General features: G+C 50.3%; 15 protein-coding genes across 15 annotated transcripts; 8 read left to right on the forward strand and 7 right to left on the reverse strand.

Moving 5' to 3' along the window:
- Positions 1–6: 6 nt before the first annotated feature.
- B9G98_03818 (Protein MON2) lies at positions 7–4,047 on the reverse strand (the record flags this gene model as incomplete). Its single annotated transcript, XM_024810375.1, has 1 exon — positions 7–4,047. One exon carries the CDS (start codon positions 4,045–4,047, stop codon positions 7–9), a length of 4,041 nt encoding a protein of 1,346 aa, XP_024666143.1.
- Positions 4,048–4,126: 79 nt separating this feature from the next.
- Positions 4,127–4,834, forward strand: B9G98_03819 (hypothetical protein; the record flags this gene model as incomplete). Its single annotated transcript, XM_024810376.1, has 1 exon — positions 4,127–4,834. One exon carries the CDS (start codon positions 4,127–4,129, stop codon positions 4,832–4,834), a length of 708 nt encoding a protein of 235 aa, XP_024666144.1.
- A 214-nt stretch (positions 4,835–5,048) lies between these two features.
- On the reverse strand, positions 5,049–5,384 carry B9G98_03820 (Myoneurin; the record flags this gene model as incomplete). Its single annotated transcript, XM_024810377.1, has 1 exon — positions 5,049–5,384. One exon carries the CDS (start codon positions 5,382–5,384, stop codon positions 5,049–5,051), a length of 336 nt encoding a protein of 111 aa, XP_024666145.1.
- A 2,190-nt stretch (positions 5,385–7,574) lies between these two features.
- B9G98_03821 (Ubiquitin-like modifier-activating enzyme ATG7) lies at positions 7,575–9,518 on the reverse strand (the record flags this gene model as incomplete). Its single annotated transcript, XM_024810378.1, has 1 exon — positions 7,575–9,518. The coding sequence occupies one exon, from the start codon at positions 9,516–9,518 to the stop codon at positions 7,575–7,577; it is 1,944 nt and encodes a 647-aa protein (XP_024666146.1).
- Positions 9,519–9,680: 162 nt separating this feature from the next.
- Positions 9,681–10,211, forward strand: B9G98_03822 (Protein UPS1, mitochondrial; the record flags this gene model as incomplete). The annotated part of the gene is made up of 1 exon (XM_024810379.1): positions 9,681–10,211. The coding sequence occupies one exon, from the start codon at positions 9,681–9,683 to the stop codon at positions 10,209–10,211; it is 531 nt and encodes a 176-aa protein (XP_024666147.1).
- Positions 10,212–10,950: 739 nt separating this feature from the next.
- B9G98_03823 (hypothetical protein) lies at positions 10,951–11,388 on the forward strand (the record flags this gene model as incomplete). The annotated part of the gene is made up of 1 exon (XM_024810380.1): positions 10,951–11,388. One exon carries the CDS (start codon positions 10,951–10,953, stop codon positions 11,386–11,388), a length of 438 nt encoding a protein of 145 aa, XP_024666148.1.
- Positions 11,389–11,580: 192 nt separating this feature from the next.
- Positions 11,581–12,897, forward strand: B9G98_03824 (Meiotic activator RIM4; the record flags this gene model as incomplete). Its single annotated transcript, XM_024810381.1, has 1 exon — positions 11,581–12,897. The coding sequence occupies one exon, from the start codon at positions 11,581–11,583 to the stop codon at positions 12,895–12,897; it is 1,317 nt and encodes a 438-aa protein (XP_024666149.1).
- Positions 12,898–13,285: 388 nt separating this feature from the next.
- On the forward strand, positions 13,286–14,644 carry B9G98_03825 (Choline kinase; the record flags this gene model as incomplete). The annotated part of the gene is made up of 1 exon (XM_024810382.1): positions 13,286–14,644. The coding sequence occupies one exon, from the start codon at positions 13,286–13,288 to the stop codon at positions 14,642–14,644; it is 1,359 nt and encodes a 452-aa protein (XP_024666150.1).
- Positions 14,645–14,759: 115 nt separating this feature from the next.
- Positions 14,760–16,085, reverse strand: B9G98_03826 (Dihydrolipoyllysine-residue succinyltransferase component of 2-oxoglutarate dehydrogenase complex, mitochondrial; the record flags this gene model as incomplete). The annotated part of the gene is made up of 1 exon (XM_024810383.1): positions 14,760–16,085. One exon carries the CDS (start codon positions 16,083–16,085, stop codon positions 14,760–14,762), a length of 1,326 nt encoding a protein of 441 aa, XP_024666151.1.
- Positions 16,086–16,377: 292 nt separating this feature from the next.
- On the forward strand, positions 16,378–17,127 carry B9G98_03827 (hypothetical protein; the record flags this gene model as incomplete). The annotated part of the gene is made up of 1 exon (XM_024810384.1): positions 16,378–17,127. One exon carries the CDS (start codon positions 16,378–16,380, stop codon positions 17,125–17,127), a length of 750 nt encoding a protein of 249 aa, XP_024666152.1.
- A 329-nt stretch (positions 17,128–17,456) lies between these two features.
- B9G98_03828 (Cell wall transcription factor ACE2) lies at positions 17,457–18,671 on the forward strand (the record flags this gene model as incomplete). Its single annotated transcript, XM_024810385.1, has 1 exon — positions 17,457–18,671. The coding sequence occupies one exon, from the start codon at positions 17,457–17,459 to the stop codon at positions 18,669–18,671; it is 1,215 nt and encodes a 404-aa protein (XP_024666153.1).
- Positions 18,672–18,719: 48 nt separating this feature from the next.
- B9G98_03829 (Phosphatidylinositol 4-kinase STT4) lies at positions 18,720–24,245 on the reverse strand (the record flags this gene model as incomplete). Its single annotated transcript, XM_024810386.1, has 1 exon — positions 18,720–24,245. The coding sequence occupies one exon, from the start codon at positions 24,243–24,245 to the stop codon at positions 18,720–18,722; it is 5,526 nt and encodes a 1,841-aa protein (XP_024666154.1).
- A 213-nt stretch (positions 24,246–24,458) lies between these two features.
- On the reverse strand, positions 24,459–25,178 carry B9G98_03830 (Eukaryotic translation initiation factor 6; the record flags this gene model as incomplete). Its single annotated transcript, XM_024810387.1, has 1 exon — positions 24,459–25,178. One exon carries the CDS (start codon positions 25,176–25,178, stop codon positions 24,459–24,461), a length of 720 nt encoding a protein of 239 aa, XP_024666155.1.
- Positions 25,179–25,307: 129 nt separating this feature from the next.
- On the reverse strand, positions 25,308–26,201 carry B9G98_03831 (ATP phosphoribosyltransferase; the record flags this gene model as incomplete). Its single annotated transcript, XM_024810388.1, has 1 exon — positions 25,308–26,201. One exon carries the CDS (start codon positions 26,199–26,201, stop codon positions 25,308–25,310), a length of 894 nt encoding a protein of 297 aa, XP_024666156.1.
- A 321-nt stretch (positions 26,202–26,522) lies between these two features.
- B9G98_03832 (40S ribosomal protein S28) lies at positions 26,523–26,825 on the forward strand (the record flags this gene model as incomplete). Its single annotated transcript, XM_024810389.1, has 2 exons — positions 26,523–26,721; positions 26,782–26,825. The coding sequence occupies 2 exons, from the start codon at positions 26,523–26,525 to the stop codon at positions 26,823–26,825; spliced, it is 243 nt and encodes an 80-aa protein (XP_024666157.1).
- Between the last annotated feature and the right edge of the window lie 54 nt (positions 26,826–26,879).

Raw genomic sequence — 26,879 nt, forward strand, 5'->3', positions numbered from 1 at the left:
ATATTTTTACTTGCGCAGGATCTGTTCAACGATCTCAAGCACGGCCGGGTCGCCACAAGAGATGCATCTATAAAGCAAATCCTGATGCTGTGGCCGGTCACTAAGCTGGTGTAGAATGAACAAGAGCTCACGTCTCAACACCTTAACCATTGGCTCTCTACCTCGTAACACCGCGTCACCCACGTACTGACTCAGTACCATGCGAGCTCGTAATGAGTGGTACCTAGACGCGCCGAGATGCCCGCTGAATGCGGAGTTTGCTAGGCGATGTAACGTCTCCAAACAGAAATAGGCCATCTCTGGTCGGAAATGAGTCTTGGCCGGTTCAATAGTTCCATGCAGACTCAGCTCCGTGGCTTCATTTTCTCCGTTCAGCGTGCCTTGCTCTTGAATTGGGTCGTCGTCTGCCACGAGCTCCTCAAAGTAGCTGCGACTGTAAATAGAGCGCTCATAACTCAATGAGTTAACCAACAAGCATTTCAGAAGGGGCGCCGAAAGGTCCTGGACATCGATAGATTCCACGATGGAAATATATCTTTTGGCACTTAAAATATCTTTGATTTCTTCGCTGGATCTACCACCTTCAAGAATAGACTTTCCACCTTGAACAGCTAATGGGTATGCTTCTTTAGGTGTTACTTGAACGCATTTTGGTACCAATCTCAGAAATGCCTCTACGGCCTGTTCTCTTTCAGAGGCATTTTCTAAAAGCATGACAGCAGACTGCATAGTCGACAATGCCGTTTGGGGGTCCAACACATCAAATAAGCTCGATGAATTGAGTAGCTCCAGAAGGTAGCTCTGAGCAGACGCAGAAAGGTTCCTGAAAAGCGGCGGGTTGGTGGTCTCATCGGAGTAAGCCAACCGGGAGAGCTTCGACATGACCTGAACGAGCCGAACAGCTAAAGGTTGGGTACTCACGTCGAACTTGGTTAACTGATCCATTGAAGCCTGTTGCAATGGCGTCAGCTGGTCCTTTGATACGATGGATCCTGCATGTGGATATTGTGCACAATTGGCCAGCAATGTAATAGCCTGCTCCTCCTCCGCAATTGTCAATTGGTAAACGCTTGTAAGTAAAGTATACAGCCCCACGAGCTCCTGGAGTGATTGCACCGCAACCCTCTCGGGCTGCGCCGCCGGGCTAGTATTCTGTGAAACCCACAATTTCCAGATAGGCTTTGGGGCAAGTTTTTTGGCATAATCTGATTCCAACAATGTACTAACTGCCCTGTAAACTGCAAGGGCAATTACAGGAGAAATGGCAGATACTTGGTTGAAGTAATTCATAAGCTTACTCCAATAAATCTCGAAATCCTCGGATTTAATAAACTGTTCCAAACTTGATGTCCATAATGATCCTAAACCTGAGACGATTAGACCAAGTGTTTCGTCGCGTTCTGTAGGCTTCTCATCAGCAGCCACTGTCATAACGACATCGAAAACGAGTTTCTGACAGGTTTCCCAAGCGCCTAGAGACAGATTTCCGCCATGAGCTTCAAACAGTCTGAAAAAGATTTGAATAGCACCAGTTTTAATTTGATGTTGGGGCTCGTTGGCAATTTGGCCCAGCTTGATTTGGGCAAGCATCCACAACGCCACTTTTTTATGGGCACCCTCTCTAGACATTGCCAACAACTGTTCTACTGTGGCAACTGCAGGGAAAGTTTCATCAGGTTCGGTCATCAAATGGTCACAAACGGCCCAAAATCTCGATGTGGCTGTGAAGGCAGTGTTTAGGTCCAAGGTTTGACGGGCAAACCTATCTAAACAAAGCGTGAGATCCACAACACATGGATAAGGGATAATCTCGAGAAAGTCCGAGCAGACCAACTCCAAGGACTGGAAAGATCCTTTGACAAGCTCAACTGCTTCACTTCCGGCTTCTGGGCGGAGGCCAGAAGAAATAACTTGAAACACTTCCTCCCAGCCAGCCTCAAGTTTGCTGCCGTATTGATCAAGAAGCTGATTTAATGCATTAATCGCTGCAACCTGAACAGCAATTGCATCAGCATCGTTCTGATCAGTAGGAACATTTGCTTGGCGGGAAATTGCCGTGATTACAGCCCGATGGGCCTTGGGGTCGTCTGCGAACTTCATTGTTGAAAGTACAACATGGTCGAGAACAGCGGCTGATTTTCTTCTCAGTGGACCCTGTTTATGGTTCAGATCAAGTAACTTTGACGTGGCAGCATCCCAGGGTTTGCCTGCAACCGCCAGTCGGTTGACGTTTGCTAGACATAGAGCATGGAACACTGCGAGATCTATCTGTTCCATATTGTTGCTCAATGCCGTTAAGAAGTCAATGAATGCTTGATCGTTAAAGTCATTACTTTGATCGATCAGTCGTCGTAAAGAAGCCTCGATTGGTCCTTCGGATTCCTCGTCAACGGCGAGAAGTCTGGCGGCAGTCGACTCTTCAATACCAGTTTCCGCGGCAATTTCCTCAATGAATCGAACGATAATGGACCAGGATGTTCCCAGCTGATTTCCTAAAGCGTATCCAACATTGAAAAGGGCACGAATACAAAGAATACTTCGTGGGAGTTGAGATTTGTCGCTCGAAAAGTGGCCAAACTGTGCCAGCAGTTTCATATAGTCGTCTCTGATCGAGCCAAATTCCAGAATACCAGCTGAATGGGCCAAACGCTGGACGCTTCGAACAACTTGACGGTAGAGCTCCAAGTCCATAGCAGCGCCAAGTAAAATAGTGAACGAGTTCAATAAGGGTAGAGATACTGTATTGTAGAGACCAGGAAGATGCTCGTGATCGCCTTCCTCATCAGTGCGACGCACAGCTAAGCGGTTTAAGCCATCCGCTAAAGAAGTAGCACAAACAAGGGTCAGATAGTCCAGGTACAAGGGCGGAACTCGAGGAGGTTCAGCCTTATCAAGAAGATCAATGCACGGTACGCGCATTGTAGCCTGCTTTGAAAGCTCTTGAACATTTTTGTCGGTGTTTAGTCTAAGCTGGCCCGAAGCCAATGCAGACGAAAGTGTTTGCAAAAGGTTTTCGAGACCTAGACGTTGTTGCGCATCATAAAGCTCATAAATCTGATACACAAGCGAGATTTCTAGAAATACACCCTGGAACACTTCTAGGCACAGTACACGTTTCCAAGTGGGGTTATCAGCAGGGATGGTATTTGTCAAAAGCGAGATGAGGATTTCCGCTTCGGCAGAGATGATTTTGAGATGCCTGCGAATCAGGAGGTAAAAAATGCGGACAGTTCGCAGAGTAATGGAAAACTCGGGTGTTTCTTTGAACAAACGAATCAACAGCTGGCTGATGCGTTGGCGGAGGATCACAGAAAACACTTTGTAGGTGTGGAAAACCTGGGCGTGGTTGGTGAGAGTGAGTTCGAGAAATTCCAACGTAAAGCTCAGCGGCAGCGTGCCGAATTTACAGAATTTGGGCTGGCCGCCCTCGGCGACATCACAGAGATCGTCGAGAATAAGTACGCAGTCTCTCACAAGGCTGTCTACCGTATAGGACGAGCCACAAACGTCCACTGTGACTTCTTCGCCATGCAGTTTCCCAATTCTATCGAAAAGCGTGGTAATGAGCTGCTGCAAAGTAGCATACGCGGTATTATGCACGACCCCCAGTTTGTTTGTCCCCTGTAGCTCGGCACACACTCTGAGCAGTTCAACCACGAGATTTCCGTTTATTTCCGCGGCATAGGACTGCAGCATCATTGGCAGCAGCTGGAGGATCTTGAGTTGGATGCCAATGCCCAGCTGAGCGGCCTCCAGCAGGGACTGGAGCAAGTCGCTCAACCGTTCTGGGGCAATGGCGCTGGCAATAGCCATAGTTTGCAAACATTGCAAAGCGGACGCGCACGACTTGGCATTTGCCGCCGAGCACGCCATGAAAAACGGCGTCACGAAGCTGGGAAAGTCTCGAAGTTTGGCCAGGTCAGCGTCGTCGCCGACCACCTCAGCGATTCGCAGCGACTCCTCGATTGCCTGCTGCAAGTGGACATTGCGTTTCTTGGCGAGACTGGCCAGGGTCTCCAACTCGGTCTTCAGAAATACAATGCTCATATTCCCAAATCAGCCCTCGCTTGCCCCGTGGTGACTTGAAAGCGCGAGATTTGGGAAGCCGCCGCTTAGCTAATTAACCATGATCAAAGGTTTTTGTCGGGTGAGCCGGCCGAGCTGGCAGCCCACGGTGGGGCTGTTGCGAGGTAAGAGCAGCCTTGCGCACGGACGCGCAGTGCCTGAGATGAGGAAAGACGACTTTCCGTTTTCGAAGATCACGGATACCCAGTTCCAGCAATGGGACAACCAGCTGCGGGAGTCGCCCTTGGCGCTGAAGGCGTTTTTTGCCCAGCACAGGCCGCTGATGACGATGCAGCCAGAGCCGCAAAACAGCACCGACATTCGCGACGTTATGTTCGTCCACGTGTGGCAGCCGAAGGGAGTTTCGCTGCATGAGACCGGATTCCACGTCGTCCCCCAGGAGATCGCATCTGAAATGGGGCCGTTCCACGTCGCCAAGGCCGCGAACCAGAAAGCCGTTGTTCCCAGCGCCCCGGCGCCCATGCAGCTCCAGACCCAGGTCTCGATGACCCGCGGGCGAGGCGATCAGGTCCACACCATCCAAGAAACCATTGGGCTTATTGGCAGCATCTTGGACCGCTATAATAATCAGGGTAAGGGCCGGCTCGTCCAGGTGCCCATGCTGGACGTAGATGTCGTCGAGGAGTTTGATGCCGAAGACGTTGATGCAACCTCTGTGCGACGCAAGCGGAAGCTCAAGATGAACCGCCACAAGTACCGCAAGCGGCTGAAGGCCCAACGCACCCAGCGCCGCCGCCTCAGCAAGTAGTCTGTAATGTAAATAACAAAGATTTCTTTTTTTCCCTACCTCTAACGGTTTATGTTTTCGTCAAGTATATAATAATAAGGAGCAAAATATACGTTTTCTCGAGTGGGCGGAGGCGGGCATATGCAGAAGGCCCGGTTGTTGGTTCGATTTAACAAGCCGTTTCTACCGGGGTAAAACTAGAGTAGAAAAAAGAAAAACCAAACAGGCCACCGTATCAGAGAGGGACCGGCTGCTGAGGTGGTGGTCGTTGTTGCTGTTTGATGTGGTTGGCTATCGCTGATGGACTGGCTAGCGGGTGCGCAGAGCGCAAGTGGTAGTCAAGGTTGTGCTTGGCAGTGTATGCCTTGGAACACAGGGTGCACTGGAATGGCCGCAGGCCCTCGTGGCGACGAACGTGCCTCCTTAAACTCGATTTGCTGGAACACACCCGGCCACACAGAGTGCAGTGCCAGTTTTTATTTGCGCTTTTTCGGTCCAGGGCGCTTCCAATGCGTTCTCTGGGTTTGGCAAACGGCTTGGCTTGCCCCGTGACGTCCAAATACTCCCGCATGCCACACTTCTCTTCCGCCTGGGATGGTGTCAGGTGGTCAGCTACAGCATAGCCGGCACGGCGTTTGGAGTGATATAAAGTGTCCGCGGGTATCGCTTCGAGCCGTTGATGTGTATGCTGGGGTTCCTTATTTTCTGCAACTATTTGCTGGCCGGGACTTAATGGCTTCATCCCCCCTTCTGAAACTGGCGGAGAGAGCTGAGCAAGCGCCGGTGTGACACAGGTGCGCACCGGCTCCAAGCTGCCGGAGAATGTACGCTTCATTCCTTTGCATGCCGTCACTGTGTACGAGCTTTGGTCCGGTGTGACATTTGCCCCTACTACAGTTCCAGGGAAAAACTCGCTAGATTGGGCTTGCGGGGTTGGTGGACCCAGCCGATTGTGCACGGCCCGGTGGTGTTCTTCGAGGATTGGCCCATAGTATGTTTCAAAATTGCATACGCCGCACACCAATGGACCATTGGACGGAACCATTGGGAGTGGCAACTGTATTAACGAAGAAGCCGGTGGAAGTCTCGGCATACCGCTGGCACACATGGGTACAAACGGCTGTGAGCCCAGCTGAAAACCGGACGTAGCAGTCGGTACCGGCCGGTAAGCACCAGCATAGTTAGGATTAAAGGATGTGCTGGGATGCTGGACGTAGTAGACCATCTGCTGAGGCATGGGAGTCGGTAGTTGGACGGGAAGAACTTGTATTGGAGGTGAAGAAAACATAGGCAGCGTCGTTAATGATCGGGGCTGTGGAATAGCAAATTGTATGGTCTATCGGGTGCTTGCTCGAAACAGAAGAATATTTAGTCTGTAAGCAAGCAGTGAGGTACAAAAAAATAGCCTGTCCCTATATCTGCTTCCTATGGTCGCAGAACTAATGCACCGCGCGACGTTATGCATGTCGGCTGTCGACTTGCATGCCTTGTGCCTCACTTTTGAAGCGGCATGCCGACAGACGTCTGAGGCGCAAAGCCCATGCACTCCACCTCAAATAGCTTACATATGAACTCGTGATTGGTAAAAAAAACCACCCCTAGTGCAGGTGACCTTCGCGAGCAGGTGATCGGCTGCTCACCTTGGTGGTTCTGATCGCCAAAGTTGGCCCCGTTTGGGCACGCACCTCTCGTAGCAGACCTAGAATTTGATATTTACTTTATTTAGAGCGTCTGTGACAATTCTTATCGTGCTCACTGCACAGAGTGTTTTTGGGCCGACTAATGCTTGCTGCGCTTTGGTAGTTAACTTCTGTGTCCACCATCTTGATCAGCGACTAAGCAGAACCAGGGATGGGTACTGGCGTCATGTAAGCGAACTTTTTCCATGTACTGTAACCTTCGCCGAGACCAGGGTTAGCATTTTTTAAAAGCCGCTAAAAGAGTATTGCCATGGAACCACTAGTTGGACGACGCATTTTAATTTCACTCTATCTAGATGCACATAACTTCCGGTATCAACGTTTTCCGGGTGCTTTTATCAGGTTTTTACGACGAGAATGCCGTCTGACGCCCCTAAGTACAATATGCAATCCTAACCTTGTGATACTTCGTTTGTCATCAACCACAGTGTATCACAACACACTCTTCCCACATACGAAATTATGCAAATAGTCGATCCTTTCCCTCCTACAAATTCACACAAATCCCGCGTCCAAGTCTATCAGCCTAGAAAGTTAGTTTTTTTCCCCAGTGGAAGTCTGCCCTAAGAACAACCTTCCACCCTACGCTCTACTTTGGCATCCTCCCCCAACTAAAAATATTTGAACTATTCGTGCTTAATAACCGCATGCCCTTTCGTACACCGTGCATAGTTTTGCGTATCGTAGAGCAGCCTCTATAAGGCACACTAATACCGGTAACAAACTAGTTCTCTAGTAGATAAGATATGCAGGTGTTATCAATAAACGCTCTAGAACTGTAATATTTAGGTCTTAAAGTTATAAAACGCCATTGTTTAATTTTCCGCTCTTGAAACTTTGTTGACCTGCCTAAGCAATCCTTCTGCGCGGTTCCTGCACCTACCATTTGCCGACATAGAGCTATGCTTGTTACCCACAGATTGTATCTCTGTGCAGCTGCACAATTGACGCACTGCAATCTATAACCCCGCAGTGCGCAGCGAACAAGGGGATCATGGACCCTCGCGAGTGTTACAGTATTCAATTCGAAAATATAATTAAACTATAAAAACGCTTCAGATTTATTCCAGACCATCATCAGACTCTAGTTCTAGTGCTGCTGCTCCTTCTTGGAGATCCCTCAACCCACTGAGTTCACTGAGGTACTCATTATCGTTGAGCGCACGTTTAACGAATTCCCACCCGTCGGCAGTGAACGTGTCGATCACCTCTCGCCCACAAGCAGAACACTGCTCGAAAGCGGGTCCCCATATGGGCATGGTATCATGGTTCGTTAGGAACCCGCGAAGCTGGTGATATACTGGTCCAAGCGTGCTTGTCGCGTTTGCAGGCGCCTTTTTGCCAAGGTCATGCTGCAGAACGCTGGCGAATAGCTCAACAGCGTGGCCTGATGCTAGTTGAGCTACTCCTGGTCTTGTGACAGTACACATCTGATCCAGAGACTGTCGCGACGTGGAGTCTATAGGAGCCACCACGTCATTACAGAAGTAACAGCCCAATGGCTCAGCCGATGTCTCGCGGTCGTCTTCTTGTGTCGTTGGCTCAGCCTCTGTGCGCGGGCTCTGCGTTTGACAGCCATGCCGCATAACAACATACGAGTCAAACCCGATGGCCACGTTGATCACAAGTTTGCCCAGAGCACTAGACATGACCGTTGGTAGCCAACGGCTTTCTCGCGAATCCATCAGTAAAAATATTACATCGTGCTTGCGCACTTGCTCAAGAAGCTGCACATAATCTTCATGCTGCTTGAGCTCGTTTGTCACCGGGTGACCCGCCATCGGCACATCAAGACGCAATCCATGCGCATCGACACCTGGGTAAACCCTGGTTAATGCCTTAGCCGCAGCCTCTGCCTTGTATGCCCCGGCGATACAGTCTTCTAGTGTGTAAAGAGGCTGGCGGACGGGGTTGGAATATGACACGGTACCGTTGTCGATGAAGGTGATTTTTCGCACCCCCCAAGCCATGAGTCCGCGCGAAACGTAACACCCCAACGTTCCTGCACCGAGCAAAAGGCATGAAGTAGACTTCAGAATATCTAGGTTGATTTGCGGCGCCGCCCTCCACTTCATTAATTTCAAGTTTAAATCCACGGCCTGGCTGGCCAAATCGAGCGGGCTGGCTAGGGCTGCAAGGTCACTAACTTTTGGCATTAGCTTGCCCTCACTCGTACGTTCCCAACCGACAGACCCGTGGTTGCTTAAATCTGTTCCATCAAGCCCAATCTCGATCCAATAGCTGGACAGAGTCACTTTCACCTGTGACGGGTGATCGCGGTAGATATATACCTCAGCTCGGTCAAATCCTAGCTTTTTTAATAGGGCCACTAAATTGTGGAGATGCCACGGGTAGCCGATCGCTTCGGTAGAAGCAAAATCAATCATTCCAATCTTTAGCATTCCTTCTGGGCGGCTAAATTGCAGGTTTGCAAAGGGCAGTAATTCAGTGCCATTATCGTTGATTATAAATATCAATTGGTCACTTTGGCTTTGGTTTCGAGTCCATTTCGCAATCATCTCGTTCAAATGCACGTCGCCGCCAGAAATGCGGCGAGCCCGGGATTTCCACGCCAGTGCAGGAAAACAAAACCAGTAATAGTACTTGTATTTTTTGAGATCGCTGAAGGTGATAACATGGAACTGGAGAAGTTGTCTCAAGTCCTTGAAAATCTCCTTTGTCTCAAATGCTGAAATGAGCTCATCTGCATGGCCCTTCAACAGGCCCGCCTTGTCGAGCTCCTTGAATCCCTCAATTGTGTTTAGATTCGTGAGCTTGCCTGGAATATCAAAAGACAACAAGCTCGAGCTCACCGCTGGAGAGTCTGAAGCAAAACTGTCTCTGGAAAGCCGCAGTGCCGCAGGGCGTCCCCCCGCGACTGGCACTGACATAGACCCTGAAATATCCACAGTGGCCTCCGAGAGCTTGGCCGTTTCCAATTTGAACTTTGCAAGCTCTGAAAAAAACGTTGGGTCAACAAAAGACTTGATCGGCGTAAAAGACATTATTCCAAACCAAAATATAGCAATCGCTTGTCGAAAACAATGGATCCTCGATGGCGGTCCAGAAGCGGAATACTCCTTAGCTTAGTCATCCGATCTTTCGGTCCACTAAGCAAACGGGGATTATTTCAGCCATCGGCAGACTGAAAAACTGATCAGCAACCGATGGTACGAATCTTCCACCTTTCGCATGAGTACGACTTTGACTTTTCTTTGCTAAGCCAGGCGTTTTTTCTCAAATATCCGAACCCTTTCTCGAAGCATGTGTCCTCTTGCGACACCATTGAGCAGTACGTTGATGGCCAGGGCCGGTTGGTGGTGAAACGACTGATTCGCAAAAAGGGCCGCCTTCCGTCGATGCTCAGGTTTGTTGTGGGCTCTATCAGCGACACATGGACTTTGGAGTCCTCAGTAGTTGACCCCAAGGCTCGCACACTGACCAGCTGGGTGCGAAATCTAGATCACACCACAATCATGCGTGTGGACGACTACTCAAAGTACCAATGCACCCAGTCAGGCACGCGAGTAGTCCACGAGGTCCGCTTCGAGTCGGGACTAACCAGAGGCATCCGCGAAAAGCTAGAGGACTGGGGCAAAAAGCAGTTTGTGAAAACTCTTGAAAACTCGCGAGAGGGTTTACAGTTCGCCGTGAGAAGACTGCAGCAAGCATCATTAGTACGAGCAGCGTCCGCTTGAGCTCAGTAGCTCCCTATATATCTATCTATTCCAGCATTTTATCTATCTATCCTGTCATTCTGTAGCTGTCATGCACTGCGTTCGCCAAAAGGTTAGGGGGCATATATCAACGGTCGACTCCACAACTAGAACCAATGTCCACATACAAAAGTGATCACACATGCTGCAAATGTCACCGAGAGCTTTCTGGTGTCAATTTTGTCCACAGTAAAACAAGAGACCTGTACTGCCGCATGTGCGCAGCTAGAATGCACCAAGCATGTATATACATGAGATGTCGAGTAACTAGCAGACAGCTTTTTAGTCCGCAACTCAGAGGTCCAATGAATCCAACTTTATGCAACGGCCAGATGCTGGGTCCGGCCATCTCTGGGGTCCTGCGAAACCACGCGACTAATCCGCTGGTCAAAACGCCATTTGCCAACTCAACTATCCGCCAACAGGTGCCATTAGATCCACTAGATGGGTCTATTTCAATGCAATACTGCTGTGAGACTTGTGCTCTGACTAGTAGCTCTGCTTTGTGTAACTGCCAGACAGGGTCTGCATGTAGCCCATCGGCAGCCGAAAAGCTACTTGGCACACCTCTGGGCAAAATTGATGTTAGAGAGCTTACGCCTTTAGAGAGTCAACTATTTGTCCAGTTTGTGGCGCTTGTGCAAACCCGGGCTCGGCAGAACCTCCACCAAGTGGTTCCTGCATACAGCATATAGCCCACGGTTGCAGAAACTCAAGCTGTATGTTATTTGCCCTGTGGAAGACCGGCAAAACCAAAAAGAGCTACTCACTCGTCCAACAAGCTCGGAAAAGAGTCCAGAATGCCAAGTCCAAGCTTCTGCAAATTCTAAATGAGCAGGTCGAGTGGCTACAAAACTTGGGCGAAAGTAGCAAAACTAAATACAGCGAGAAAGACCTTGCTAAAATGCTGCTGGCAGTTGGAAATTACAGACAGTATTTGAAGCTCAACCCATCGAAAGTAGGCAAGTTGGAAAGGGCCTTGTTACAATACTTGGCAAGTGGGGATCCTCAGAAACCAAGTTTCTCCAACATATGCTCTAAACTATACAAAGAGCTCGCAGAATTAGATGTAACAAGCCCTATGGTATCGGTAAAACACAATGAGCTTTTGAACACCTATGTCTATCTGTTGGTACGCATTGATGCCTGCAGAGGTTAGGAAATATGCCTCACTGGTGTCGAGACCTCAATTACCAGCGGAGGTATGTAGTTGTGGTGCAACTGGAATGTACAACAACTCCAGGTCTAAGTATATAGCTGGTTCAGAGGTGGCATGTATACTCTATCAACTCGACTTGGCCTGCTAACACAAAACACGAAAAGATATACACCCTAAAACAGCGTTTCTGCAATGTCCCTAAACCACGCTCAGCTCTCCAAGAAAGTACTTTCACCGCAAAAGTCTCAAATTCCGGTCGCCATTGAAGAACCAGCTCTTGCTCTTAACAGCTTCGACTTGGGATCCATAGGATCTTCCGATTTGAGCGACACAGAGTTTCTTGGCACCAATGGGAATATGAAAGATACAACCCCGAAAGTTGGAGAAAACGAATGCTCTTTTGGTTCCAGCAATGCTCCAAACTTCACTCCGCAAGCCCCATCTAAACCAAACATTGCCAGCGCTAGTACTACCGAATTGAGTCGCAGAGTTCTGCAAGGTCTATCTGCGAACATGCATCCCAGTCCCATCTCAGTTTCCAGTCCAGTTGCTGATGTTTGGCGACACAATAATGCCGTTTCCGGAACAGGAATTCAACAACCCAAGGCAAAGATCCAAGAGCGTCCCCGTCCTGATTCATGCGTTTTCGTCGGGAACCTGAGGGTGAGTCTCAGTGATGACTCTATCTCCGTTATGTTATCGAATACTTTTGCAGCCTATGGCACGGTGGTTTTTGTAAAAGTTCTTCGTGATTCACGGCTCAGCCCTTATGCGTTTGTACAGTACGAACAGAAGGCTGAAGCACTTCGCGCTATCAAGTACTGTAATGGTTTAGTTGTCTCTGGTAAAGCCATTCGTTGTGAAAAGGCAAATGTCAACAGGACAATCCTCATCGGCCCGCCTCCCAGTAACCACGATTGGGAAGCTAGCACTGTCGAAAAGATTTGCCAGAAATATGGCCCCATTGAAGCAATCACTCCAGGAATGGCTGAGCACCAGTACTGGTTCGTTAGATTTGTTTACCGTGAGGATGCCGTCAGAGCATTCACAACATTACGGATGGCTGAAAACTGCACCTTGGACTGGGTTCAGAATCTCGCTGATGAGGCGGCTTTTATCACTTCATCAAAGATTTCCTCTATTGTGGTAGCCCCACTCCCCATATCGGTAACTGAAGATGTCATTATTGACAAATTCTCTAGACACGGCCTGATTGAAAATGTCAAGCTGTTTGCGGGTGAAAACGGCGATAACTGTGCTCTGATCCAGTATCATTCTTCTGAAGAGGCTGTGGTCGCAATTGAGTGTGCTTGCCATACAGTGTTTTTGGGAAGAACAATAAGGGCTAAAATTGTAAACCCCAAAAGACTGTTGTCTCCTCGTTTCGCAATCCCGCCGGTGAAGGTTCCAGGAAAGTACTCACTTGTGCCCAGCTCTGGAACTCAGCGCCCAAACTATAGTCACCGTGGAAAGTCTCTGGAACCCAAAATGTATACCCGAATCCATTGAAATAACAGAATGCCACCCCAATGTTACAAATTTACTGAATATGTTTTAAACCACTTTTAAACTTCGATCACAACATACCCTTGACCTTAGTCCACAGACAAGGTGGGGCGATAAACGTCGGGCTGTGATCCGAAGATATCCGGTTATTTTGGTCACAATATCGGATTCCACCAACTTGGGCCAAGCTGTTTTGGTGTTTTGTAGCTGTCCAAGAAATAGTGTTCTGGTATGCTACGAAACAAAGCGGGGTGTTTTCGGTCACACCCCACATGTCAGCCGTTACACCCTGCAGGCATGCTTACTTCCTACCCAATTCTTTTTCGGCTAAGGTGGTCAGAACTGTACAGTCGAAATGCTTCCCAGGTCCGGACATGTGAGGCCGCTTTTCATGCGGCGACGATCCAGCAGCTGCAAAAATGACAGTGGCGACGAAGAGCCTGAAATCCGGCATAGTGACTTTTTTCTAGACGACAAACTACCGGAGGAGTATTTCAAGCAGGATATCATCAACCTTGCTCATGAGCTTCATGTGCCAGGATGGTCTTCTGTCGCTTTAGATATGGCCGAAGACCTTCTCGTAGTGCGGATCACTGGCGCATTGACCAATTCGGTTTATTCGGTTCGAGCGCCTTCTTACGTTAAAGAAACCCTTAAGAAAGAGTACGAAGGGCGCACCTTGGCCCATCGGATTCCCCAACACATTTTGCTCAGAGTCTATGGCCCCCAGGTTGACTCACTTATCGATCGACAGAGAGAGCTTTCGACAGTTGCTCTCCTCACAAGAAACAAAATTGGCCCCCGCTTGTTTGGTACATTCAAAAACGGCCGATTTGAGCAATTTTTGAACGCAAAGCCCCTCCATCATGAGGACCTCTGGAAACCAGAAACTTCCCGCCTTATCGCCAAGCGCATGCGGGAGTTTCACGACAGTATTCCCCTGTCTGCAGAGCAGCGAGCTGGCGGGCCAGTTGCATGGGCAATGTTGCGGAAATGGGAGATTCCAGTAAGGGAGAGGTTCGAGCAGCTTGAAGTAAAAGATCCTGGTATCACTGAACGTGTTTTGCAGTGTGGGCTCGAGCAATTTCTCGCCACGATTGCTGAGGTTCGAAAACATATTGAGGCGCAATATAAACCGGGCGAAATTAATAAATCGCTTGTTCTCGCCCACAATGACACCCAGTATGGTAACATTCTACGCGTAGAGCCACCCAAAGGATCGCCCCTTATTATGCCTCAAAACGAGCATCGGCAACTTGTTGTTATTGATTTCGAGTACTCGGGGCCCAATGTGCCCGCATACGACATTGTGAATCATTTTTGTGAATGGATGGGGGACTACCATCATCCAACAATGCCTCACCACATCTGGTTAGAGAGGTACCCCACCAAAGAACAGCAAATGATCTTCATCAACAGCTATGTCGAGCATGGTAGCCCAGATTTCGACGAAGCAACGATGGAAGCCGAAGCAAACGAGCTTTACAAACTTTGCAAGCTATGGAGGCCTATTGTCTCGAGTCACTGGGCATTCTGGGGCATTGTCCAAACCCCTATTCCGGGGCAAGAGGATCTCGAATTGAGAGATGGAATGCTCACATGTCGCGGCTCTTATGACGTGGTGAGCTCATCCCCTCCCAATCCAGTAGAGATTGTGGACGAGGTGGACGAGTTCGACTGTATGGCGTATGCAAAAGAGAAGATCAGTCTGTTTTGGGAAGATGTCCGTGCGCTAGGAGTAAAGATATAGTTGAAAAGAAAAAGTCTTCTGCTTGCTACGTACAGTGTGAATATTTGTCTTGACTGTCCTAAAAACGGCCGCTGAAACCAACAAAAAACCGGTGGGATTAATATCTATGCTACATTCAAGCCAACAACATCTTGCGAGGGTCCTCAATGTACTCCTTGACCAGACGCAAGAACGTGACGGCCTCACGGCCATCGAGAATGCGGTGGTCGTAGGTAAGGGCCAAGTACATCATAGGGCGGATCTCGACCTTGCCGTCAACAGCGACGGGGCGGTCCTTGACGCCATGGAGACCCAAGACAGCGCACTGGGGCATGTTAATGATGGGGGTACCCATGAGAGATCCGAAGACACCGCCGTTGGAAATAGTGAAGGTGCCGCCGGCCATGTCTTCGAGACCGAGTTTACCATCGCGGGCGCGAGCACCCAGAGCGGCGATTTCGCGCTCGAGGCCAACAACGTCAAGAGACTCGGCGTTGCGGATCACAGGAGTGACAAGACCCTTGGGGGTGGCAACAGCAACCGAGATATCGACGTAATCACGGTAGATCATGTTGGTGCCCTCGATGGAAGCATTGACGGTGGGGATATCACGCATGGCAAGAGTAGAGGCCTTGGCAAAGAGACCCATGAAACCGATTTTGACGCCAGTCTTCTTGATAATGTCGTCCTTGTAAAGCTTGCGCATCTGCATGACCGCAGACATATCAACCTCGTTGAAAGTGGTCAGTGCGGCGGCGGTGTTCTGAGACTCCTTGAGACGCTCAGCAATACGCAAACGCATGCGGTTCATCTTGACAATGTTCTCATCACGGGAGAAAGAGCCAGAAGCGGGCTTAGCGGATTCCTCCTTAGGGGCTTCCTTCTTGGGCGCAGCCTCCTTCTTGGGTGCGGCCTCCTTCTTGGGAGCAGGCTCCTCCTCCTTGGGGGCAGCTTCCTCCTTCTTGGGGGCTTCCTCCTTGGGCGCCTCTTCCTTGGAAGCCTCCTTCTTGGCACCGCCAGCAGGAGCATCGCCCTTCTCAATCTTCAACAACGGCTGACCGACCTCGACAGTGTCCTCAGGCTGGGCCAGGAACTCGGTGATGGTACCGGAGAAAGGAGCATTAACAGCAACATCGATCTTGTCGGTCTCGATGCTGGCAATTTCCTCGTCGACTTCGACGAAATCACCAATCTCCTTGGTGAACTCACGAAGAGTACCCTCGGTGATGGATTCTGCCATATCAGGCACCTTGACAACATCGGCGTAACCACGGACCATCATAAGACGGGCAGGACTCGATTTGGGCAATGCCCATGATGCAGATTTGGTAGCACCGGCCAACTGGACAGAAGCAAAGCGACCAGTGGTGAGGGTACGAGAGGCAGTGGCGGAGGGCATGGATTTGCGGGCGCCAGCGCGCAGACTCTGTCTAAGTGTATTGGATTTTAATGCACGGATCATTCTGGGAGATAGTGTGCAAGAAGATTCCAGGAAGAAGTTTGTCTTTCGGAATTCCTTTGAAGTTTAAAAAAAAAGAAACGTAAAACTACTTACAAATGCTTATTGGCCGTTTGCTGTCGATTGCCGGATGACTAATGGAAGAATACCCCATTCTGGGGTCGGGAATACCCATTTCATGCTTTACGGGGAGGGGTCACAATTCCCCACGGTGGATCGGAGAATTCCGGGATTGGGCGTTGTACAGTTTGGCTGCTCAGCTCCGGCTAGCACTAATTGGCTCTAAATTCTAAGAATGCCTTGTTCCCCCCGGGGCTCTGGATTTGACTGCTTACGTCAATTATACTCTTTCCAGGCTCTCGTTGGGGTTGGTGAGCGACTAATGCCGTTAGTGGAGTATTCCGACGACGACGATAGCGACGAGGCCATCTTGCAGGAGACGCAGAGGCGGTATCAGCACGGTCCTCGCTTAATGGATCCCGGGTTTCACCAGCACAACCGCACAATTAGCCATGCGGATGGCTTCTATCCTACTCATGTCTATCTAGAGTATTTTGCCAATGCGCATCAAACGACCGAGCTGGGTTCATTGGCGGACGCAATAGAGTTTAACTCCCTTGTCACCACTGATCTCGGTGCCTCGCGTCCTTTGCATGTCAGCTTGAGCGATACTTTAATGATTCCTTCAGATGCAAAGGACCGGTTTTTGCTGCTGCTCCACCAGTGGTCGGATAGTGTCAGCTTGGGTCCCCAGAGGATGAGCTCCCAAGTGAGATTTCTCGAGAACCCCACGAAAGAAAAAGTCTTTGCAGTGATTCCTGTCGAATCCAGTGGGATTTCCGAGCTTATTGTTGGTCTGAATAAAATATTCGCCCGGCCGGAATGGGACCTCCCTGTACTGCCTCCCTCAACTCCTCACTTGTCATTCGCAGTGGGGTCTTTGGAGCCAATCAGAGACCTACAGCAAACATCGTTAAGAGAAGTTCAGTTCAAGACACTTTGCGTGCGCATGGGTTCCCGTATTCACACCTACGCATTGGCGTGATGTCACTTCAACGCGGAGTCGACGTTCTGCATACACCCTGCAGATAGCAGAGTTTACAAATGTCCCAATTAGGCTCAATGATGTTTTCGAATGCCCCGATTCAGATGCGACGTATAACCGCAAGGATGGACTTTGGAGTGCCTCAAATTGTGCAGATCCAAAAAAAATCATCATCCTGACAACCACCCCACTCAACAACAACTAGGGCTCTTGTACAACAGACTCGTTCACCACCTGGTACCAATCCTCCTATTCAAGGAAGAACAGCAGCGTCTTTTCGAATATCAAACCTCTTGTGCTCTTCTACCAAGGCACCTGTCCATCACGAAATGACGTCCTACTATACTCAAAACAACCCCCAACAGCTCTACAATGGACTTCCGGATCCTCGCTACGACCTAGACCCTGGGGCTATCTCGGACCCAGAGTCGGCACCAAACTCCGTCCCACTGCCTAACGATGATTTCGAGCCTTTTCTCACCGACTATGCAGACTACGATGCGGCCCTCGAGCAGTCGCTCAGTATTCAGGAGCTAGCTATCGGCCATGGCTTGCCCGCAGCCACCCCGCAGGACGAGACAGCTGCCCATCAAATTGCAAAGTTTGCCGAAAATCCTGAGTACCAGCTGAACACCCCTCCTGTATTCTTGTCGTCGTCGCCCGCCAAGTCTGTTTACGGTGGTGACATGACCCCACGAGGCCATCGAATTCCTACTGGCTATGATCTCCCACCGTCTTCACCTCCAAGCCAACAAAACTCGCCGCTAGTAATGCGACGAGTACAGCAGACGGGTCTGAATATGGCTCTGGGTATCTCCAACATCACGCTCTCACCTCCTCCACGCATGGCGTCTTTCATGCCTCAGACCCCGCCGGACGGGGCTCTGTTGCGGGCACCTCTTTACCCTCAGTCGTCACCGATTCGTCCCTCAGCTCTATACAAGGTTCCTGAGGATTACGATGATCAGTTACCGTGCTCTTCTCCCCCTCCACCACCCTCACACTTGTTTGCGGATCAATCTCCGGTGCTGCTGGGCAGCTCACCCTCGAAACATGTAGAATGGCAACCGATTCTTACTGTCCCGCAAAACAAAAAGTGTGAGGAAATAATCCGCTCTCAAATCAAGAGCTCTCTCAAGAAGACACGCCGAAAATCCTGCCTGCCCCCCGGTGCCGTCGATGAGTATATTGGGCCTGGAGACGAAAATGACGTCTTCCAGTGCTTGTACCCTCATTGCGGACGCCTTTTCCGGCGCCGTTACAATCTCAGATCACACATCCAAACCCATCTGTGCGACCGCCCGTACGCGTGTGACGTGTGCGATGCAACGTTTGTTAGACCACACGATTTGCGTCGCCACCAGCGCTGCCACAGTACAACCAGGCCTTTTGTATGCGCCTGTAGCAAAGGATTCACTAGAATGGACGCACTTCAACGCCATCGCCAACGAAATATCTGCGAGGGAGGTGTCGCCAAAGAAGGGATAGACTACCTAAGTAACAGCCCTAGTCTGGAGTCCAGTGATCCGGAGAATTCGAACTAGAAAACCCGAAGACAATTTTTATAAGTATTTAATAAGAGACCTACAAAACTAGTACGGAATACCATTGGTGAGCCGCTGGAATTCATCGTAGCCCTTGGTGAAGTTCGACTCATACGATCGCGAGATGAGGCCGCGCATGAAGTTGGCAGCTTCGCGCTCACTCTTGTTAAGGACAAACCGGTTGCGCAGCTTCCTGATGGTGTCGCCCTTGAAGCAGGGCAAACCACTCTCAAGCATAGGTGCCACCATGCGGCAAATGTCCTCAGCATAGACGCGGCAGGACAAGAACGCCTTCACGCACAGCTCCTCAAACCAGCGGTAAGCCTGAGTATTTGTGTTTCCACCCATAACTGCGACCATTTCCTTGGTAAGCTTGAAAGGAACGGCTTCGAACTTGACACCGCCAGGAACAATTTCAAAGCAGAAGCCGAAATCGATGTGGATAACGTGTCCGTCATCATCGTACATGATGTTACCATTATGGCGGTCCTTGAACTGAAGCAGATACGAAATAACCGAGTAAGCAGCAAGAGACTTGACAAAGTTGTTGCGGGCCCGTTGGAAATCGATACTGTCCTCATTACCATGTTTGGAAATGTACCATTCGTACAAGCCATTAACGGCCTCACGGCCCAACATATCACGAGAAGTGGAGTTGGGCAAAACATCAATTACACCACAGCCCGGCGCAGTCGCCGTGACCTTGTAGGGAAACACATAGAGATCAAGGCCAGAGTAGGCAAATATAGAACGGAACACTGAAATGATCTGAAGCACCAATACATCTTGCCGGCAGTCATCGCCTACCTTGAAAATAGCACCTTGCCAAACTTCAACTGCTTTGGGCTCATCGCTATCGCTATCCGTGTCTTCACCGCTCTCTTGATCCTTGTGGATCTTGAATTTGGCCAAAAAGGGTGCCTTGGCATGAGACTGCAAAGGACGACCACTCTCCCGATCAATATCGACAACAGTACCATGAGGGTTACTGGGCAGATAAACACCTTCCGGAACAACAATCTGCGCCATCTCTTCATCAATCTTGGCCTTCTTCTCAGCTTTGGATTTCTTGATATAAGGCTTCAGTTTGCCAGAGATAGAGGTAACTTCGTTGAAAAAGTTAAACTCAGTGTCATAAAAGTCTCGCTCCTTGTCGGTGAACTCTTCCATCATTTTCTCGAGAACTCGATCAACAATGGGCTTAATGCCATCTGGAACCTCGCCCTCATCGTCCTTGTACGAATTGGCCAAAATGTTCCAAATGATCTGGTGGGCAAACAGCTGAGAGAACTTTGCAGCTTCCAAAATGTATTCGGCAACGAATCCACCGCTATCGTGACGCAACGCCTGCACAATCTGAGGTACATAAAAGAAACAGTCAGTGACAGGGTGAGACTCAAGAGCACGAACACTGTACTGCAGAAGATAAGAACCTCCACCATATTGAGGAGAAAACAAGTTGATACACATGATCTCTGAGACCGGTGTCCAGTATATGACTTGCCATGCCCGCTTACTGGTGGGCGAAGCTTGGAGTAGGTAGGTAAGCGCGGCAGGGGAGTCATACACTGCCAAAGGATTATCTTCAATAAGCTCGACAAGTTTCTTCTCAGCGGCAACGTCAGCATGCCGAGTTACGAGAGCAACAGCAATCTGGGGGTCGACATTCCATGCCTTGATAACATCATTGACGCTAAAGCTGATTTTAGCGTGTCCTGCCTTGGTGTTTCCGAGAGGGTCATTCCAAACCTGGAGCTTGTTGAGCTCGTCAGCGAGCAGGGACTGGCAAATATCCGAAGCGGGACTGGTGGGAACTTTACGCGCACGCTCGAGAATGCCCTCCAGCAAAGCGATGTCCTGACGTAGCTGAATAGTGTTGCCCCCAAAAGGCCACTGCACCGGCTGTTTGAACCAAGCGAGAATACCAGCGGTCACAAGGCTGCGCATGCCCGCTGCAACAGTTGGCGCACGATGGCTGTATGGTACAATAAAGTCCATAGCTAGACGGACTAAAGCAAGACGGGGGCCCCGGGCCAAGGAGTGAAGCGATGCGTAATGGGCTAAACCATACATCGCATCAGCAATGATACGAGCCAACACGTTAATATGCTCCTCATTGATCAAGAGAGAAGAGTGGGTCATGGAAATCAAAAAGTTGGTGAGCAAAACATGGGGTGCGTACAGTTTCTCAATATGACGAATCTCATGAGTAGTAGCCCGCTTAGACGATGGCTTGTATTCCATGTGAGCAACCATGGGATCTTTTTGGTCATACTTGCGGGAGAACAGGCCAATCTTACGAGCGATTGATCGACTCCAGTGCTCAGCAATAGCCTGTAAAACAATCAAACGCAAGCTCGGGGTCTGGTTCACAATCCACAGCCAGTAATTGATACAGTACGCCATAATTTTGCCGTCAAAGAATCGGAACGCAAGATGAACAACGTCCTTTGCTATTCCCATAGCTTGAGGGGAGCAGTCCACCAGGTATGCTGAGGCATGCATGTAAAGAGTTCGAATCTCGCTAAGAGTGACCGAGTCCGGACGGGGATTCTTGAGAGACAAAAGCCGGTCTATCTCTGCTCTCACTTCCTCATAGCTCACGCGGACACTATGTTCACGAGTCTGCAGACGTAAAGCAGAGATACTAAGGTAGTTTGACAAGAAACCGGAAACACCGTCCAAGCGATACAGTGACTGTGGCTTCTCAAATAAGCTACCATTTTGCGAGGATGCACCACCAATCTGCAACGCAAATGAGCGACCGAGAGCGACCTCCTCATCAGCTTGCTTGTCACCGTCTTCGAGATAAAATCCGAGAATTGCTTTGAGGTTTGGACCCATCGTCGAAGTGATTCGGGAAGTCCAAGTACGAGCGCTATCGAGTAAACGGTCAAGCGTATGTCGACGGATACTGTACGAGTCGCCAAGAGCAACCGTGACGCCTGACTTTTCTCCAACATACGTGTGACAAGGCTCATACTCGTCACTTTCTGCATTCACACAAGACAGGTGCATCATACTCAGAAGGTCGAGCAAGGCAAACATGGCTGTTTGAGTACACAAAGCAGCTGGAATTCGAGAAATTACAAGATCGGCCATGTCGAAGGCAACATCACGGATTGTGTCCACGCGGTGACAGCACAAAACGAGAATTTCTTTAAGCTGCTCAGCTGCTTTTTCAAGACCAAACGCTGCACCTTTACGGCCTGTTTTAACATCACTGATATAGGCGTTAGCGCAGCCTGCAGCAATCGAGTACATTCCCTTGAAGCCCTCACCATCGCGAAGGTCAGGATCACCAAAGTAGAGAAGAGACTTTGAGATAGCACCTGCACGAGCTCTGAAACGCTCAACCATGTTACTTGTAGCCAAAAACATGATACGGACATAGGTCGGTTTGATGTCGATGTTCGTTGTAGCCTTGAAAAGACCAGCAACTACTCTGTGCTGCTTTTCGCGGCCATGGTGTCCCTTGGAGCCACGACGAAGAACAGGATTAAGATCCAAGTCACTTTCTACATTGTTGACCGAAAGCTCGGTTACAAGAGGCGGTGTAGACCAAGCAATTGTCTCCAAGTGACGACTCTGCTCTTTCGTCCATTTATAGTCAACATTATAACCTAAAACGGCCATGTTAAACCAGGCGTCTCTGAAACGTGAGATCAACGACCAATCTGTGACTTCAAGAGGAGCACTTGTCTTGGGAGGAAGTAAAGCAGCCAAGGGCTCCAAAAATTCCACAATTTGTTCAGCGGGCGACAAGTGGGGAGAAAGCACAGTACGTCGCTCGGGACGTTCCTTGCGTTTCTCACTACCGTTGGCGCTCTGGCGAGTGGCATTGCGGCTGAGCGGCAGGTTACCTGTAGACAACCCAGTAGCGCCAGACAGTGTCGAGCTCAAAGCAGCAGAGGCCCCGAACGAAATTGTTGAGTTACTTGCTTCACCAACGGAAATCATCAAGCCTAAAAGGTGCTCCAAATAAACCTTGTAGCTGGGGTGGCTACTATAAAGCTCACGAGAGATAATGATCCTAGCGCGACGGATAACAGCAAGCCACTTCTTGACATCAGCCGACTTGCGTCCAGAAGCACGCTCAATCAAGAACAAAGCAGTCTCAAAATCACGTTCCGGCAGATGGGGTCCCAGTTTGGAAACTGCAACCAAGACCTCAATATCGACAGTCTCGTCAACTGTACCAAACTTTTGAGACAGAATCGAAAGAGCCAAAGCACGAAGCTGAACATCACTTTGTGAGATGACCATTCCAACCAGGCCAGACAACACACTGGAGGCGGTAGACTGGACTGAATGACGATGCATCTCGAGCTCCTCAGTAGTCAAGCTATTACCAAGAGCATAAACAGCAGATATCAACCAAGACTGTGGCAGGCTACGAACCGAAGAAGCATAAAGGTCAGCCGCCCGTCCAGCCAAGGAAGGGGACAAAGAGCCAAAGTACATTGGCAAAGCTTTGACGAGAGTAGCGAGACGGGAGCTGTCAACATGGCAACAAGCCAGAGCTAGACGTAAAGGCTCGAATTCTGTACTGTCACCAGTCAAGGTTTGGTCGAGCTCCATACCGACCAAAGCGATTTGGAAAGCCTCGGAAGCATCGAATTCATTGTGACCAACAGAGAGGGCAATAACACGGTGGTTATACTGAACACTGCGACTGACAACGGGACCAAAATGGGGTGCATCTACAACCAGGGTGTTGTTTTCCACCAGACGGCCCAAAAAGTGTGCCGATTGCTTAGCTACGGCCGCCAGCAACTCGTTGTCGTTGGCAGTAGAATCCTGTGACTCACCACCACTAGCATAGATAGCAATTTCGGCGAAGAAACGGCTCATGCTCAACCTAAGTTGGCTAGGACCAGGATATGCAAGGCTATCTTCAGGAATCAGGGTCAAGAAGTAGGCGGGGACAGCATCGACTGAAGTTGCATCCTTATTGAGCTTTGTTTCAATGGAATCTAGACGGGTTCCGATATCTGAGAGTGTACTGTCGCTCAAAAAGTCACAAATCCACTCAAAAATCATTTTGGCGGGCTGCAATCGGACAATGGGTCGCGAATTGAGCCCTTCGAGAGCACCGTGCAGGGCAAACAACCAAATGAGGAACTCCCCATCACTTTGTTCGTTCGACTCCCAAGCGTCGCGGAGGCCCTGTAGCATTTCCGGCACGTTGTCCTCGCTAGCATGTAAAGCCTGCAGAGATTCGACCAGGCCGCGAGCCAACAGGGTCCACGGCGACGGGCCGTCAATACGACGCACAGCTGGTCCGGGCAAAATGTTCAAGTGGGGCAGACGCATCAAAAACGACTGCAAGAGTGGAATCATGCTCTTGAACCGCTCGGGGTGTATGGTTTTCGGGACCGAGTCGACCAAGGCCAGGAGCACTTCGAGCTCCCGTGGGTACAGGGCGGCTTCGGGGTTGTTCACCGAGTCCTTGAGGACCGCAGACATCTTCGTGAGGTCGTTCTGAGGCTCAACGGCATCCAGCGCACCAATTTTGCGCAGCGCCTTCAGGCGAATTGAGCTTTTCGACCTATCAATCCCCCAGTAGTCCATAGTGGGGGAAGCCAGCTTGACGTAAGCGGTATATATGGTGCGGGGGCGGGGGGAAATGACGAGGAATTGACATTGTTTCTTTCGCCAGGTCAAGTTTGCACACATGTCTGTAAGGCATACGCGAATGGCGAAAGTTGGGCTGTCGGGTAGGGGTGTATAAGGAGTTTTTCAGCCGAAAGAGGCAACAAGCGTGAAATCATTATACTACAAAGGCTAATAATAGTGTTCGATAAGTAGGTCTTGGTCGGGAGCCTCGTTATTAAGGCCGAAAATGCTCTCGATAACATGCAATTCGGGGGCAGTTGTGTCGTAGCCGACGACGGCCAGCCAGTCGTTGACAACCATGCCACCACCGAGAACCGAGGAGCCGCGGTTCACGGTGCCAGCGACCAGGGGGATTTGCAAAAGACTTGACAGCTCTTCTTGGTCTTGTACACTTGTTTGCGGGTGAACCAGGCCACCGTTGTTGGTAATTGTTGCGTACGATCCGACGAGAACGTTGCCGGCGACCGTCTGGCGGAACACCTCGACGCCCAGAATGTCGGCAATAAGCTCTTCGGTTTCGCGCTCGATATCAGGGTGCACCAGAGCGACGTAGTCGTTTGTGCAGATGACGTTTCCCAGCGCTGACAACCGCTCCTCGACCCGCTGGACCTTGACGGTGTCGGGCAGGGTGTTGCGGATGTGCTGCAGCTCCTGGTCTGTTGTCGAGGAAGGAACAAGGAGACCCCGACGGTTTCCGGCGGTCAGGCGGCCCACGATCCGGTTGCCGCCGATGGTGGTCTGGCACAGAGGAATAACGTCGCCTAAGCGGGACTCGAAAGCAGAATAGAAGTTCTGCGAGCCACCAATCGCAACCAGTCCGTAGCTATTGGTGAGCTTGGAAAACACGCCCACCTCGTTGGAGTTCTCAAATTGGGCACGAATCGACATTCAAGATGATAAGAATTTCTGCGACGGGTTTTTATTTATTATGTAAACGGAGGTGTGACTGCATGATCCAGGGCGAGGAGGATTGGTGGTTTTTTTTCTGGCGAATAATTAGCTCTAGCAGGATATATTTTAAACACGGCAATTAGCGAGGTGGGTGACGAGAATATCTTCGGCACCGTTTGAGGCCAATTGATCCATCACCTCGGCGATTCTCGACTTTTCAACCATGGTCGAGATGGCCGCCCAGGTGTCGTCCTCGAGAGGTGCAACCGTAGCCGCCCGGCGGCCCGGTGTGATCTTGAGCAGGACGGGCATATCTTTGCGCTGGGCGTTGTACTGGCACAAGACGTATCTGTTGCTCGCAATCACACCCTCGATACGAGACTTGAGTATTTGGAGAACGTCGGGGTGGGAGGGCGATTTGGATGCAATAAGGTGAGCGCTGGTGTTCAAGACGGTGCCAATCGGTTTGAGGCCGGCGGCACGCATGGTCTCGCCGCTCTCGACCAAATCGACGATCGCGTCGGCCACGCCCAAAGCGACAGCGGCCTCGACCGAGCCGCCAACGTACTTGATAACAGTGTCGAGCTTGTCGCCCGGCTGCTTGCCTTCGAGCTCAGTGAAGAACGTCGTGGCGAGGTGGATGAAAGAAGTGACAATCGTCTTGCCGATCAGTTGCTTGGGGTCGCTGTACGGGCCGTCGGCAGGAACCTGGATTTGAAGCTTGCACTTGCCGAACCCAAGGTCTAGCAGGTCGTCGACCTTGACGTTGCTCTCCTCGACCTGGTCGTGGCCCGTGATGCCCAAAGAACACTTGCCTTCACCTACGAATGTGGGAATGTCTGCGGCAGGCAGGAATACGAGAGCGACCGGCAGGTTTGTAGAGATAGCGATGTCCAGGCGATTGCTTCTGCGGAACTGGACGTCGGCACCAACCAAGAGCTCGGTGCAGCGCTCTGCAAGGCGGCCCTTCTTTGGCACCGCAAACAGAAGCTTATCGTCGAGATGCTGGACTAGCTCCATGTTCTATTGACTACTACTAGAATTGACTAATTCGTAACCGGACTTTTCTCAGTCAGAGCAGATCACGTGATGCACGCACGTGCAGCACTGCGTACGGCCGGCGAAAAGTGCTCGAAACCTTGTGAAACGGAAAGCTCTAACGAGTTACTGCCGCTAAACTGTGCAGATCCAGCCCCCGTCGAGCGTTTTGCGCCGCTGGTTTTTCAGTGCACCAACATCCCTAGCAACACCCCTACAGTGGAGCCCTAATTGTGACTGCGTTTTGCACCCAACTCATCATTACTGACCAACGACACAACCAACCTTAATCTACCATCTACAATGGATACCAAGACTCCTGTTAAGCTTGCCAAGGTTACCAAGATTTTGGGCCGCACCGGCTCCCGTGGTGGTGTCACCCAGGTCCGTGTCGAGTTCATTGACGACGACACCCGCTCTATCGTCCGTAATGTCAAGGGCCCCGTCCGCGAGGATGACATCCTCTGCCTTATGGAGTCCGAGCGTGAGGCTCGCCGCTTCCGTTAAACGTTGCATGCGACTGCTCTGCACCGTTTATATATCATTTTAAAAATATCGAGAGGCGCCAACCCACTGGCTCCTCTTTTGAGCATGAATTCGCGCTAGTATTCGGTTCCTCCTGAAACCGCTCTCCTTGTAATGGATTCCGTTATATGTAGC

This window comes from Wickerhamiella sorbophila, assembly GCF_002251995.1.
Source record: "Wickerhamiella sorbophila strain DS02 chromosome Unknown contig2, whole genome shotgun sequence".
Lineage (NCBI taxonomy): Eukaryota > Fungi > Ascomycota > Dipodascomycetes > Dipodascales > Trichomonascaceae > Wickerhamiella > Wickerhamiella sorbophila.